Source organism: Mustela putorius, unplaced genomic scaffold (assembly GCF_011764305.1).
Source record: "Mustela putorius furo isolate JIRA1106 unplaced genomic scaffold, ASM1176430v1.1 tig00000083_pilon_pilon_pilon, whole genome shotgun sequence".
In the NCBI taxonomy this organism is placed as follows: Eukaryota; Metazoa; Chordata; class Mammalia; order Carnivora; family Mustelidae; genus Mustela; species Mustela putorius.
The window spans coordinates 15,402,789-15,417,807 of NW_025421273.1; the positions used below are offsets into that span (position 1 = coordinate 15,402,789).

At 49.7% G+C, this 15,019-nt stretch overlaps 1 protein-coding gene across 4 annotated transcripts in view; it reads right to left on the bottom strand.

The window, feature by feature from the left end:
- Positions 1-15,019, bottom strand: part of EVC (EvC ciliary complex subunit 1) — a 61,746-nt gene that overhangs the window by 44,308 nt on the left and 2,419 nt on the right. For 3 of the 4 annotated variants that reach the window (XR_006605370.1, XM_045075519.1, XM_045075516.1), the window contains exons 2-5: positions 10,734-10,856; positions 4,709-4,792; positions 2,436-2,668; positions 1,386-1,470 (exon numbers count right to left, since the gene is read on the bottom strand). Coding sequence is in view for 3 of the 4 variants with exons in the window: in XM_045075519.1 (XP_044931454.1) it covers positions 1,386-1,470; positions 2,436-2,668; positions 4,709-4,792; positions 10,734-10,856 (525 nt within the window). In the remaining variant the exon portion in view is untranslated. The remainder of the gene's footprint in view (positions 1-1,385; positions 1,471-2,435; positions 2,669-4,708; positions 4,793-10,733; positions 10,857-15,019) is intronic. The other variant, XM_045075524.1, reaches the window with a different exon arrangement.

The window sequence follows — 15,019 nt, forward strand, 5'->3', positions numbered from 1 at the left end:
CTTTCCAACAGGCCTCCCTGCTGTAGGTCACATCCCTCATTCGAGAATCCAGGAGAAATAACTCCTCTTTTGTAGCTCTGTGGCCTCGAGGCCTGGCCAGCCCCACTGGGGTTCCACAGCTACAGGGTAGGAGGTGGCACACGTCTGTCTGGCTTCCTCGCTCCGTGGGCCCAGAGTTGGTTCACTCAGAGCCTATGTGCGTCCAGCAGAGACCAGTCATGTTCTGCTGCTGTCTGTGGCTCCGTAATTTCTTGTCTGTCATGTGGAATGATAACGGCACCCACCCCTCTAGGCTGTGCTGAGGTTCAAAGCTAACAGCCTGTTTGACATGCTCAGGGCCCAGTACATAGTGAGCAGTCACCAAAGTCAGCGCTCCTAAATATTGTTGTCACTGTTATCATTCCTTCAGAAATGCTGGCGAGGGTGCGAAGAAAGGGGGATCCCTCTCACATTGCTGGTGAGAGTGCAAGCTGGTTCAGCCACTCGGGAAGGCTGTATGGAGGTTGCTCAAGATGTTAGAAATAGAGCTATCCTTCCTACAACCCAGCAATCGCACTACTGGGTATTTACCCCAAAAGATACAAAGGTAGTAATTCTAAGGGGCACGTGCACCCCAATATTTATAGCAGCAGTGTCCACAATAGCCAAACTATGGAAAGAGCCTTGATGTCCATCAACAGAGGAATGGATAAAGAAGATGTGGTCCATATATACAATGGAATATTACTCAGTCATCAGAAAGGATGAAATCTTACATTTATATTGACCTGGTCGGAACTGGAGGATATTATGCTAAGCGAAAGGAGTCCACCAGAGAAAGACAAATACCATAAGATCTTGCTCATATGTAGAATTGAAGAAACAAAACAGATAAACATAGGGGAAGGGAAGGGAAAATAAAATAAGACGAAAACAGAGATGGAGACAAACCATAATTGACTCTTAACTCTAGGGAACAAACTGAAGGTTGCTGGAGGGGAGGCAGATGGGGGGATGGGGTAACTGGGGGATGGCCATTAAGGCAGTCCCGTGATGTGATGAGCACTGGGTGTATGTAACTGATGGGTCACTGACCTCTACCTCTGAAACTAATAATCCACTGTATGTTAATTAAATTGAATTTAAATTAAAAAATGAAAAATGCTGCCCTTTTCCAACACCTTTTACCTGTTCTCACCAGTAAGGGACCCATGGGAGGAGGCTGTCATCTGTCTGCCCCGCCCCATAGCTCCCAGTAAAGGAGAGCATGTGCCCCATCAGCAGGCACAAATGGCTTCTGTCCCTTCCTGTCGCGGTGGCGCCACTGTCCCCAGCACCCATCCCCAGAGGGCACACAGGACTCCCTGCCTGCAGGGAGAGGGAGAGCAGCCCCACCCTGCACCTACCATGTGCTTCTCCCGCCTCAGAGCCTTGTCCAGATGCAGCAGATCTTTTAGGTGAAGGTTATAGATACACAGGTCAAGATCCACACTGGAAAGTGGAAAGAGAAACAGAAAGCCACCGAGAGTGTTTGGGATGGGGAGTCGGGGTTCCAGGGAGTTAGCAGATCCCTGCTCTGTACAAGGCTTGGAGAACCCTGACTCCAGATTTTAAGTGCTGCCCAACTCAGGGATGCCTAACAGCCGTCCCCGGTTTACACGAAGGAATCAAGGGGACTATTTGAAACTCAGCTGTGACCAGAAGGGAAGCAGCTGCCTGAGGTATGAAGGAGAGGAGGCAGCAAGAGTCAGAGGTGGGAGAAAAGAGGGTATTACACCCCTTCCTCGATCGAAATGCCTGTCATGTGTCCCCCACCTCTGCCCCTGCAGGCAGACGTTCTCATGCCCATTTCACAGATGGGAAAACGGACTGAGAAAGTCAAGGAGCGGTCACACGGTCACAGGGCAGGTAAGTGGCAAGGCATATTGGACCATCTGTCCTACGTGGGCAAATGTACTTTGAACGGCCACAGTTCCCCCGACCCTCCCAACTCTTTGCCTTTCTGCTTTTACTGGCATCAAAGGCAGCTTCTACCTCCTGACAAGCCGAGTGCTGGTTCCTCTGCCTAAGGGCCACCAGGGAGCTCTGAGCTCCTAGCCTGCATGACCATCACATCGGCAGGGAGGCCTGTTTACTTTGTTAGTGACACGGGGTGGACACAAAGTATGTGGGCAGTTTCAGCTGCACAACACAGTGCCCCCCTAGCTGCTGTCAGGGTGGGCTCAGAGCACATCAGTGATTCAGTGAGATCCCCTAATGGGTCTCTCCTAGGGGCTCAGGTCTGGCTCTATAACCCCCACGTTGGTCAGCACCACACAGTAGCTGGGGAGCTCCAGCTCGGACACTGCATAGCTGTGTGTGCATGGTTGACTTGCTTAACCTCTCTGGGCCTCCATTCCAAATACTGACAGCGACTGGGTCCGTTGGTAGGCTTCCCCAAGCTTCCCTCTCCTTACCTCTCACAGATCAGGGCCTCAGGGAAGCTGTTGGCCCGGACAAAGGTGCGGCTCAGGAACCTGTCATAGCTGGTGGTTGAGTGGATGCTGGACGAGGAGCTGCAGTCCTCCTTTTCAGCCTGGCTCAGGCTCCCCAGGCTGCTGGAGGGGGAAGCCTCCACTGGCTGGTTTGGCAAGATAGCCTGCTTTAAGTTTTCGTGCAGAGAAGGGTTGGAGGACCCGTCGGCCAGCGGCTGGGGTGGAGGAACAGAAAGCACAGTCAGTCTTGGGGACCTAGTGTGACTTTGCTTCAGTAATTCCACCAGTGGCAAAGGACGCCAGTCCCAGGAAGACCCGGTGGGGGCAGACTGGGTGGGGAGGAGTAGACCATAGAGCTTTTGCCCCAGGGTCACACCCAGGCCCCAGGGACCCATGTCATGGCTCTTGAGCACTGCAGGCCAGACCCTCTACAACAGGCTTCTATCCCTTAGCTATAAGTCTGGGTCTGTTCCCCGTGGCCCACCTGCACCCCACACTTGACTGCCAACCCTGACCTCCTCCACAGCAGTCCATCTGCCCCCTATCTCTCCCACCACTGGCTCAGACCCCTGGGGGTGCTCTGTCCACGAACCTGCTGACCACCCAGCTCTCCCACCTACACTGACCTGGGTGTCACCCTCCTGTCCCCAGTCCGTTGAGGCGGCTCCCCACTGCCCTTGAATGGGTCCAAAGCTGCTTATCAAGGAACTCGAGCCCCATGCACTGCCTTGACCATGTCACCTTGACCACACAAGGTGACAGACTAGGGCCTGGCACAGCTGGAGGGCTCAACAGATGTCGGTTGCCACCTCTGTCCAGCCTGTCCTGCTGCTCCAGGATGTGCCTGCCCAAGCAGTCCCAAGCCAGCTGCCAGCTCTAAACCTCCCCTGTCATTTCATACTTCTGGGCCTTTCCAGATTCTGGTCCCCCTGCCTGAAACAGCCCTCACTCACTGTCGGCTAGGCAGCAGCACCACTTCCCTAGAGACCCAGACCCAGGGTTGTCCTCCCCAGCCTATGCGGGGTTCCACAGGCCTCTGGTCATTTCTGTCTTGCCTGGGCTCACCCATCATCCTACAAGCTCAGCCCAGACTGCGAGGGCCTCCAGGGTGAGGATGATGCCATCCTGACCACTGGATAAACCTCAGTGCCCACCAGGAGACAGCCTGCTGGGGATGTGGACGATAAATCATGCCCCTGCTCTGGGAGTTTTGTCCCTTCAACTACACACCAGATGGCTAAGTGCGGGGAGCAGTTCCCAATGTGTGTTCCTGGGAACAGTTGCAGTTACTGCTCCCCATCAGTAATGGTTCCGCAGAAAGCTTAATTTGGGAAAGTCTGTGTTATGCAAGGTGAAGTCCTTGCTTTGATGCAATACTTTGCAGAGCCTGGCTCCGGCTGTCTTCAAAAGCACATAATCATTGAAAAACTGAACACTTGGTTGTCACATGCCATGCTAAGCCCTATGTCTATTACCCCATTTGACCCTCAAGCAACGGGAGGAGGCAGGACGGCCCACCGCCCCCATTTCCAGATGAAGAAATGGAGGCAGAGTCAGGAAACAGCCCACAGAAAATTGTCGAGACAGGAGTTAGGACGGAGTCTGTGTGACTCCAGAGCCCGTCCTCTTTATGGTCAGGAGAGCCAGCTGCATTTCCCTCAAGTACTGGACCGGGGACTCTGTCCTTCATGTCCTTGCAAACCTGGAAACACTGTGGGCTTTGCTGCTGTCTGCAAAACATCTGACCACAGGTGTGAATTCCGGCTTTAGACAGCCAGGTGACCTCGGGCAGGTCATTAGCCTCTCTGTGCCTCAGTTTCCTTAGGCATAAAGAGCCAATAACAGTCTGATTCAGCTTACATGAAATGCCTAACATGTGACAAATGCTTAGCATTGTGCTAGCCCCCCAGGATGTGTTCATCTGTGGTCGATCTGTGAGTGAGGAGCAGTGCTGGTAATTGTGTCTGTGCCCGGGTTTGTGTTAGTCTAGAACAGTGGGACGTGGCCCAGCTGTGCTGCCACCTGCTGTCCCTGGGGACGCTTTGCTACACCCTTTCCCTGACAACGCTGTCATAAAGTGGATTCATCCTAACGTTTTCCTTCATCACAAAGTCTCAAAATTGTCCCTATTAAAATGATTTGCCATAAAACCCCCATACAGGACCCCAAATCACTCACTCCATTGCCAACTCCCATCCCAATCTCTGGCAATTACTGAGTAATTGCATTTCTCAGGCAGAGCTGAGGACCCTCACCCGGAACTTCTGATTGATGGGATAGATGACTTTGGCCTTCAGTGCAAATGCTGTGATGTTGCTGTTGAAAGCCGGCTCACATTCCTGGGAAGGAAGAACAGATGGCATGGGGTGCTTTATGTAAAAGGAAAGATAACCCACTAAGAGTTACCAAAATGCCATAACCCATTTGTAACAGTGGCCTCAGGAAGGGACCATAACAGGCACATTTAGATCCAAGTAGGTGCTCACTTGCTAGGTGGGAGGGTGAAAGGGTGTAGGGTTGGATGGATGGATGGATGGATGGATGGATGGATGGATAAGTGGATAGGTAGATGGAGAAGTGGACGGATGGTTGGACAGATGGACAAATGAGTGCATGGATAGATGATGGGTGGACACATGGGTAGATGGGAAAATGGATGGCTAGGTAGGTTGATAGCTAGTAGATGGATGGATGGATGAATGGGTAGATAGGTAGAGAGATGGATGGATGGATGGACAAATTGGTGGATGGGGGCGCCTGGGTGGCTCAGTGGGTTAGGGCCTCTGCTTTTGGCTCAGGTCATGGTCTCAGGGTCCTGGGATCAAGCCCCACATCGGGCTCTCTCCTCAGCAGGGAGCCTGCTTCCTCCTCTCTCTCTCTCTGCCTGCCTCTCTGCCTACTTGTGATCTGTCTGTCAAATAAATGAATAAAATCTTTAAAAAAAAATTGGTGGATGGATGGATGGATGGATGGGAGGATGATGGAAAGGTGGATGGATGAATGGATGGATGGACAGATAGGTGTTATGTAGAACATGCCTTATTTAATTCTAAGTCTTCAGCTTTGGAAAAAATAAGTATTTAAATATTGACAATAATTAAGTTTTCCTTAAAACTGCAAAACATCTTTTAGTGGAAAAAGGAAATACAGAATAGTTTTAGCGTTGCCACGGAGGTAAACACATCCACATGGCAATATTCACTCAAGACTCTGGATCGGATCCTTAAATGAAAAGCAGGTGGGTAAGTCTTTTCACTTCTCTGAGCCTCAGTCTTCCAAGACAGAAAACAGGTACCATATCCGCCCCCAGGACCACGTGGGTAAAGCACCCAGCAAAGTAGCTGGAACAGAACAGAATTGAAGCAATGGGCGGCTCTAAGGAAAGATGGGAAGGAGCCACTTCTCCGGGGAGCCTTCTCTGACCATAGCTGGACAGACTTCTTCATGGCTGCCCTATGTCCCCACACCCTTTCTGGGTCTCTTTCCTGCCAGGGCCGCCCCCTGCCCCTTGCTGGGTGGGTGCTGAATAAATGTTTTGGGAATCAGCTGCAGGGGATGCTGGCAACAGACAGTCAGGAGCCTGGCATTCCAGACCATGAGAAATCTCTGCTTACCAGTTCTGAGCTGGCTGATGGGCGAGCACTGCACCCACATCAACTTCAAGACTTCTTACCTACACCCTTTCTGAAGAAAGAGCTTTGTGACAAATGACTGATTTTCAGTTGCCAGCTTGGAATGCGACACGCTCCCATGGGGCACACAGAAGGATTTCTTGCTTCCCCATGATGTGGACATTGACCGGCACTGCCTGAGCCTGTGGTGTGGACCCTGGGAAGTCTCTGGAGCAGGGGTCCCCGCGATGTCTTTTTGAACTGGCTGGGGATGGGAGCCACGTGGTGAGGGCTGGGCTTTGTCATTTCCATCTGTATTTTATGCTTCACAAAAACAGACTTAGACGACAAGAATGGGTCAGACCACCGACATGTGCCACATTCTTCCACTTCTGAGGGCTCTGAGCCTTCCACGGAGGCTACTGTCTCCACACTTGGGAGACGGGACATAGAGCAGTTAAGCTGTGAGCCCAAGGTCACACAGCTAATAAATGTCAGAACTAGGATTTGAGCTCAGATTCCCTGGCTCCAGAGTCCCTCCTCTTTAGCTGACACCTTTCTGTCTCCTCCAACATCATGCAAATAAGAACGGGGATGAAAGACAGGAAGTTAAACGGGTGGGTGTTGGGTGGAGAAGCACCTGGACTGGCCTCACCATGCTCCAGGAACACAAGGCAGATCCCAGATACTTTGTCACTCCCACACCCCAACCTGCCATGTCAAATCAACCACAAAACCCACTAGCTCGAGCTCCTAAATGTCATTCACACCCATTGCGCTGGCCGGAGCCATGACCATAGGGCTACAGTAGACTCCAGGCTGGCTCCCATCCATGCACTGAGCGCCTACTATATGCTGGACTCTTTATGCCCTCTTGCTCATTTAATTATCACACAATAGCCAACTTGGGGACGTCTGTACTATTTCCATCATCTCTATTTCATGGAGCGAGTCTCCAAGGTTAACTCCCTCTAGTGCATTCTCTCCATGGCCATCAGATGATCTTTTAAATCTGAAATCCCCATCACTGCCAGCTTCAACCCCTTCCTGGCTTCCTTGTGACCCGAGGGAGCAGAGTCTAGCCTGTCCCAGCCCCCAGCATCCAGCCCCAATCTCTGCTTGAAGCCATGTGTGTTCAAAAGCAAAGGATGGCAGTGAGATCAGAAAGGCTGATGTCAGACCAGGCTGTATGATTTGTGGGGCCTAATACAAAATGAAAAGGGGGAGGTGTGTCTGATTAAAATATGATTAAGAATTTCAGGACAGGAGAGTACAGAAGACAGAGGTGGGGCCTAACTGAGCTCGGGTTCTTCAAGACTGCACAGATAGGACCCCTGGGAAGCCAGCCGACCGGGGCTGCTTTCCAGCAGAGACTCACCTGCTCAAGCAAATTCAGGAAAGCAGAGGGCACCGTGCTTTCCTAAACTTCTTGCAAACAGAGGTGAGGAGAAAGCCCAGCATGGAAGGGGTGGAGAATGAAAGGAAGACACGGTCCCTGCCCTCCAGGGCACAGAGAAAGCAAAAACTGCACTAAATGTAGAAAACATAATTAGCAGCACAAGGTGGAGATGCTGGGGTCCACCTGGGACGTCTGGAAGCAGAGCCCGGGATGCACATCGAAGCACAAGGTCAGCTGACGGGTTACTGCAGCTGCCTGGGGAGTCCATGCCTCTGTGCTTCCGGCCCATCCACCTGCAGACCACAAGCCCCTAGAGGACCAAGGACTGGCACTGTGATGGCCATGGTGTTTGCCAGGATGAAGGACCCGGAAGCGCTTGGCACACGCAATCCAGGAGTGAACAGACTTCTGCTGTTTTTAGTTTTTTTTTTTTTCTTCCCCACAGCTTTTCTTATTAAGTTCAGATGCCTTCCAAATTCTGATAATCTTCTCAACCGTAGCAATACAATTGTACAGAAAATTGGTTTTAGTGCGAGCCTACCATGTAAAACTTCCTCGGTGGAAGCAATGCAATTATTCAGAAAATTAGTGAAAACCTAATTGTAGGAAAAGAAAAGCCCTTTCACTCACCAATGTAGAGGCGTCCTTTCAGTGAGCGCCCAGAGGCGTCCACGAACAAGCCATCCCCTCTCCCTCCTCTGGAGCAAAAGGACAGGATGAAGAGAGCCAAGGCTGTGCCGTGGCATGTGGAAGAGCCTTCTGGAATTTTCTGTTTGCTTTTGATTTAACGTGAGGTATTTATCAAAATAAAGTTTAGGCAAGGAGTGGCGAGAACTACAAGTGCCTTGGTTTTCCGTGCATTCCGGGACATCACAGTCAGAGCTCAGCTCACCCTGTCAGAATTGGTCCTGGCCAAGATCTGCTGACAAGCTCGGTCTGCAGAAGGCAGGGCATTCTGGCGAGCCAGTCACTGGAACAGGCAGATCTTTAACTTGGCTTTTGGCAATGATTAGCTTGATCATCTGGTGTTGCTAAATGGTTAACAGGTAAAACATAACTAGGTAAAAACATGAGTGAGGCTTCCAGGGAGGTAGAAGGACTTGGCTTCCCTGGAAACACTGATGAACACTTATCCCGTAGTTGGAAAGTTCACAGAGTCAACCAATGGGTGACCCTCGGGCCAGCATTGTGACTGTCCTCGTGAAGCCAAGAAACCAGAGGCTCAGAGAGGTTATGTCTCTTGCCTAGCATCACACAGCAAACAGGAGACAGGGCTGGGTTCCTGGGATCCAGGTACCAGGATCCCCTGAGCCAGTGTGTTTCACCATGTCCAAGGCCACCCTCTGCATGACCAGGACTGTATGCATGCAATTCGACCATGTGAAGCATGCATTTTAGTAATTTTCAGTATCTTCACAGATACATGCAACTAGCCCCACAATCAGTTTTGGGACACTTTCATCATCTCAGAAAGACACCCCACACCACTTAGCTCTCACCTCTGTCTCTCTTCTCTCACCTCCTCCCCAAGCGCCCACCAGCGTACTTCCTCTGTCTGTCAATGTCTGTTGTAGATTTCCATATGAATGGTATCTCGTGATATGTGGTCTTCTGGGACCGGCTTCTTTCGTGAGCATGATTATTTTCAGGGTTCCTTCATGTTGTGGCCTGTTTTGGCACTTCTTTCCATTTTCTGGCCCAAGGGTATTGCATTTATGGATAGAACACATTTTGTTGAGCCATTTGTCAGCTGATGGACCCTTGGGTTTCCACATTTTGGCCGAAGAATGCTGTTATGACCACAGTGTGTGTATTTTTATGTACCTGTGTGTTTTCATGGGTGTGAGCAGGGTTTTGATGAGACAGGCTGATAGGAACAGAGGGAGACAGATGAGGGAAAGAGAGACATCAGGAACCCACCTGATCACAGAAACAAAGAGATGCACGTGGAGAGAGACATGAGAGAGAGAGAGAGAGACACGGGGATCTCCAGAGAGCTACCCTGACACACACACATACAGACACATGGGGAGAGACAAGCACTTGGGGACAGGGAGGCAGGGAGCGTGAGCTGGACACAGAGCAATTACATGCCAGGGTCTCACTCCAGCCCTGGCTCTGGCTCCTCATGCCAGCCCCACGAGGGCAGCCAGTCCTTCCCCCGGGCTGCATAATGGAAGCTAGCCTCTACAATCCTCAAGAAGGGGACAGAAATAAAATCTACCTCCTGGGGCTGCTGAAAGAGGTGCAGGAGGTAATTCACACGAGTGTTCACCTCACTCAAAAGTGACACATGGGAAAATGTCTGGTGCTCAGTAAGTGTTTAAAAAACAAAACAAAACCCAAACCCAACAACAATAAAAAAATATTTCCCTTTTTCTCAGGATCCCTCTACCTCTATATACCTACATATCTATCTCCCTAAATATCTATATTTCCTTTTGGGCATTTGAGGCTAAATGATCAGGATCCATGGTACTTTCTGGGGAGCAGCAAGTGTCTAGAAATAGCACTGCTTTGGCAGAAACATTTTCTCTCTCCAGGGAGCTCACACACAAAGTGGTGCCCTATGGGCAGGCTCAGGCTGGACAGGGTGGGGGCCAGCGAGGAAGGACCAGGGAGAATCCACCTTTAACATGTCTGTCAAGAGGGCCAGAGCCCACACTCCTGGATATTTACTTGACATTCACTTAAAAGAAATAAAGCGACATGAAAAAAACTTATACATTCACAGAAGCCCTAATCAGAATAGCCAGACATGGGAAACAGCCTGCTCTACACTATATCCCCACAGTGGACTGGGTGATTAAATGGGACAGATTATAGACACATGCAACAACATGATTAAGTCTCGAAAGCAGGACATTCAGGCAAGGCAAGTGCAAGAAAGCACACGATCCCACTGATGTGAAATTCTAGAACAGCAAAACCATCCTGGTGATGTAGAATCACAGCAATGTCTCCTTCTGAAAGAGGCAGGGTGGGGGTGAGGGAGATGTGGGAGGGTAAACCAGAAAGGGGCACTGGAGAACTTTCTGGGGGTGATGGAGCATTCCAGATTGGGGCTCTGGTTACCAGGATGTATATACTTATCTAACCGTAAACTTCAAATTTGTGCATTTTGCCACATGCAAATTCTATGACAGCAAAGCCCAATTGGGACAGGAAGTCTTTCAGAGGCTCATCTGGATGGCATCTGCACTGACCGTACGCTGATGTGTACAACACCCAACACTCGACTCGGCAAATAAACCTAAACACGCAGCTTACATCCACAGGCTCCTCTTTTGACGTCTGGGCTTCCCGCCTCCTCCTCCTTGATGGGGAGCCGGTTTCCGAGGGGTCTTGGACATTTGACTCTAAATTCTTGAGCAGACTCTGAGCGTCATCTTTCTAAAATCCAAAGGTGGGGGTAGGGAGAACACATTGAAGCCAGTCAGCCTAGTGCCCCTGGGAATCGAGCCATCAACCCCCACCCCTCCGACCTGTGCCCATCTCTGTGTCTCCGCCCGGCCCTCTGTGTGTAGTGTCACGCCTCCTACCCCGCCAGGGTTCATCCACACAGCCTTTGACACTGTCCAGACATCAGCTTCCTGAGAAGCCCCAGTGTTCCCCACATCAGGATGTCCTTAGGACCTGGAGGTCACACTTGGATCAAAGGTGACTCCACTGTTCTTCTAGGCTGGGGGCCCTTGGTAGCCTGTGAGCAACCTGGGATAACAGCTGAATACACGATATGGCACATAATCATTAATTTTGCTATTATTTTCCATAATGCCATTGGATGATTTCAAAAAAATATTTTAGGTGCCCTTAAATTATAAAATCATTTGTGTAATGAAACTCGGTTGATCCTTGGTATTGGTAGATTCTATATTTGTAAATTTGCTTACTTGCTGAAATTTATCTGTAACCCCCCAAATCCACACTTGTGGTCATCCCCGGGCACAATCAGTGTGGTGAAAAATCAAGTTGCCTGCCGTGCCTTGTCCAGCAGAGAGCCAGTGAAGGTGACGCCCTGCCTTCCTGGGTCAGCTCTCCCGCCACAGATTAGAGTCCCTTTCATGTTCCATGAAAGCCATTCTTCTCCCACATGTCTGTGCTTCCCGTTGCTGATGTGGTTGTTTAAGAATGACCCGTACGGGGGCGCCTGTGTGGCTCAGTAGGTTAAGCCGCTGCCTTGGGCTCAGGTCATGATCCCAGGGGCCTGGGATCGAGTCCCACATCGGGCTCTCTGCTGGGCAGGGAGCCTGCTTCTTCCTCTCTCTCTTTCAAAAAAAAAAAAAAAGAATGACCCGTACATGTTACATTAAGTGCTGTGTGGTGTTTCTAAGGGCAAGAAGGCTGGTGTATGAGTCATGGAGAAAATGTGTGCTGGAGAAGCTTCATTCAGGCATGAGCTATTTTGTGCCATTGGCTGCATGTTCGCTGTTAACACAATAACAATATGTATTCAATAGGGTGTCTTTATACAGAAACACACATCACACAAGGTTACGTACTGGCCCGTTAATGAAGACATTGTAGCTGGAGTCTTGCAGAAACCTAGCCCTGTGTTTCCCCTGAGAGCAATGATTCAGTGTTTATTAATTCTCTGTCTGCCATGATTCCGTCAATCATAATGATCAACTGTTTTTGAAATCCCGTTATGCCAGAGACCCCAGATCAAGTCCCTCTTATGGTTGCTCATGGATATAATCTTTACACTGAAGAAGTTAGTTAGCAACTGTTGCGAAGCAATATTAAGCATGAAGTCTTATTCTAGTCACTGGGAATGAGTAATGGACAAAATAAACAAAACTCCTGACTTCGTGGAGTTTACATTCAGTGATAGAAGAGAGATGTAAATAAATAAGTAGTAAATCAGCAGTGGTAAATGCTAGAGAGAAAAAATGATGGAAGATAGGAGAATGGAGGGGAAGATCTCTTGAGTAAGGTGGTATTTGAGAAGAAATGTGAAGGAAGTGAGAGAGCCAGCCATTCAGATATGTCAGGGACAAGCTTTCCAGGAGAGGGTACAGCAAGTGCAAAGGCCCTGTGGCAGGAGCGTGCACAGCCTGCCCAGGGAAGGCCTTGTGGCTGCATCAGTCTGGGTATGGTGGAGAGGGGCAGATGATGAAGCCAAGGATTTAGGGATTATTTGTTGAGTTATAGCCAACCATTACAAGGGTTCTATAGGAAAGGACCCAACCAGATCATCCTACAGTAGAGATATCCAGGCATAAAACTCATCCTCTCCATAGAGAAGCATCATTATTTTGTTTCCCAGTTAAAAGTAACCAGGAAGCCAAGGCTCATCAGCCACTTGAGGACAGACTCTAACATGAAAGAGAAAACCCCAAAGGAACAAAAGGAAAAAGCAAAATGGAAACAGACACTGTGTAAGGAGAAGTTGTTTATTAAAACAAACAAACAAACAACTGTAACATCCTCAGAGAGCCAAGAGAATATGTCACACCCACAAAATAAGTATAGGGCAGATTGAACCTAGGATGTTCTGAGGACAGAAAAGGACACTCAGAACTGAGAAATGTGAAAATCTCAACACAAGTGTTGTTGAGAGAAGCCTTCCACAAACGGCCTAAAAAGACAGAGACGGAAAACAGGAGAGAAGGAAGGCAATTGGCAGTCCAATTCAACCAGAACATGAGACGAGTTCCCAAAAGATGCAACAGAATATTTAAAAGGTAAAGAATCGTGAAGGAACTCAAGGGAGTGTGAGTCTGTCCCCTGGAAAGTCCTCCGGAATGCACATCCCAAGGAGGGCATCCAAGTGCCACCAACCCCCACCCTGTGTGATTCCTATGTGCTGGGAACAAAGAAGAGATGCTTCCAGATTCCCCGGGGGAACAAAACAGTTATCAGGGATCAGAACAAAATCCTATTTCTCCCCCTCAACCATGGCAGTTGGGAGATGATGGGGAAAATGCCTTCAAAATTCTGGGGGAAAATTATTTCCAGCCTGGAATTCCATGACCTAACTACTCTCACCAAGTCAAGAATAAAGAGAGGAGAGTGTAGGTAATTTCAGACACGGAAGTTCTCAAAAACCCTTCCCCCCATCTTTCTCAGGAAGATCCTGGAGGCTGTGCTCCACCCAAATGAGGAAATGAACCCAGAAAGACAGTGGGGGGTCCCTGAAAGAGTATGCAACTTTGGGGAGGTGACAAAGTTTCCAGTGTGATCAGCCCTGAGAAGTCCCACTGGTGAGAGCAAGAGCCTAGGGGCAGCTGCTTCTTGAAGCTAAAGAACAAAAACAGCACTGGAAAGGCTCCTTAAACACAGCTTGCCAACCCCACTTGCAAAAATTCTCATCAGAGAGTCTGGGGTGGGACCCAGGAATTAGCATTTCTAACAAGCTCCCAGGGGCTGCTGCTGGTGCTGCTGGTCTGGTCCAGCTGAGAGTGGCAGTGGGTCCAGACAGCAACCAACTCAGGCTGAAGCAGGCGAGAAGTTTATTGGAGAGGTGTTTTGCAAGAAGATAAAATTGATCAAATATTTAATGCCTTCAAAATTCTCAAAAAAGGTGTACAGAAATAGAGGGGAATCCTGCATTAAGTGAGTAAGTACGCAGAATATAAGCCAATGTGGCGGGGTGCGGGGAGCCCTGGGTAACAATTTCAGATGAAACAAAATATAGTAACAAAAAGTAAAAGAATCATAATCGTAGCTGATCCTTGACTTGCGGTGAAAAGTGCTTCCGGAATTGTAAGAAAGGAAACACTGAATATTGATTTAACCAAAACTGCTCAATGGCCACAGAAGGCGGGTGGAGGCAGGGGTGGCTGGGATGGGTGGTTCATGTGAAGGAGGAGAAAAGAGAACTGAACCGCCCCCCAGTCCACAGCAGGAAGTCCATGCTATGCCCAGAGCCCCAAATGCAAGGAGCAGCCCAGTAAGCAGGTTGTTTACAAAGGGGAAGTAAATGACCAAAAAGGAGGCTGAAAGAGCTGGACGAGGTGGCTGCTGGGAAGCGGCGGGTGGACCGGGGCGTTGGTTGCTGCCTGTGCATGAACACTCGAAGTGCACGTGGAATGTCGACGCAATCCAAAGTTCTAAGGATGAAATAAAAACGAAAGAAAAGCAGCAAAAAGAAAGAGGTGCAACACGCGATTACGAGCGGGATGAGGTGGACCAGAGGAAAACAGAGATCCCGGGGTGCACGAGGGTAGAAGTGCCTGGAGGGGCAACTCTGTGCATCCTGAAGGATGAGCGGGCAAGCCGAGAAAGGTCGTTCAGGCAGACAGAAGGGATGTGCGGAAGGGGAGCAAGGAGATGCGGGGGGGGGGGGGGATGGAGGGAGCAAGGGGTGCTGGAACGCAGGGGTGCAGGGGCATACGGCACCTTGTGTTCGGAAGGATAACCCAGGGAAGGGCAACCATCTTGCGCAGCCCTTCTTTATGCTAGGAAATTGGACATAACCCTCTGCAAGCAGTCAGAAGTCATTGAACGCTTTTAACCCGGAGAGTCACTGCTGGATGTGTGTTTTAGGAAAAGAGACTTAAAGAAGAGAGGAGGAAAGGAGTCCATTTAGAAAGAAGGCTGTTGCTAAGGTC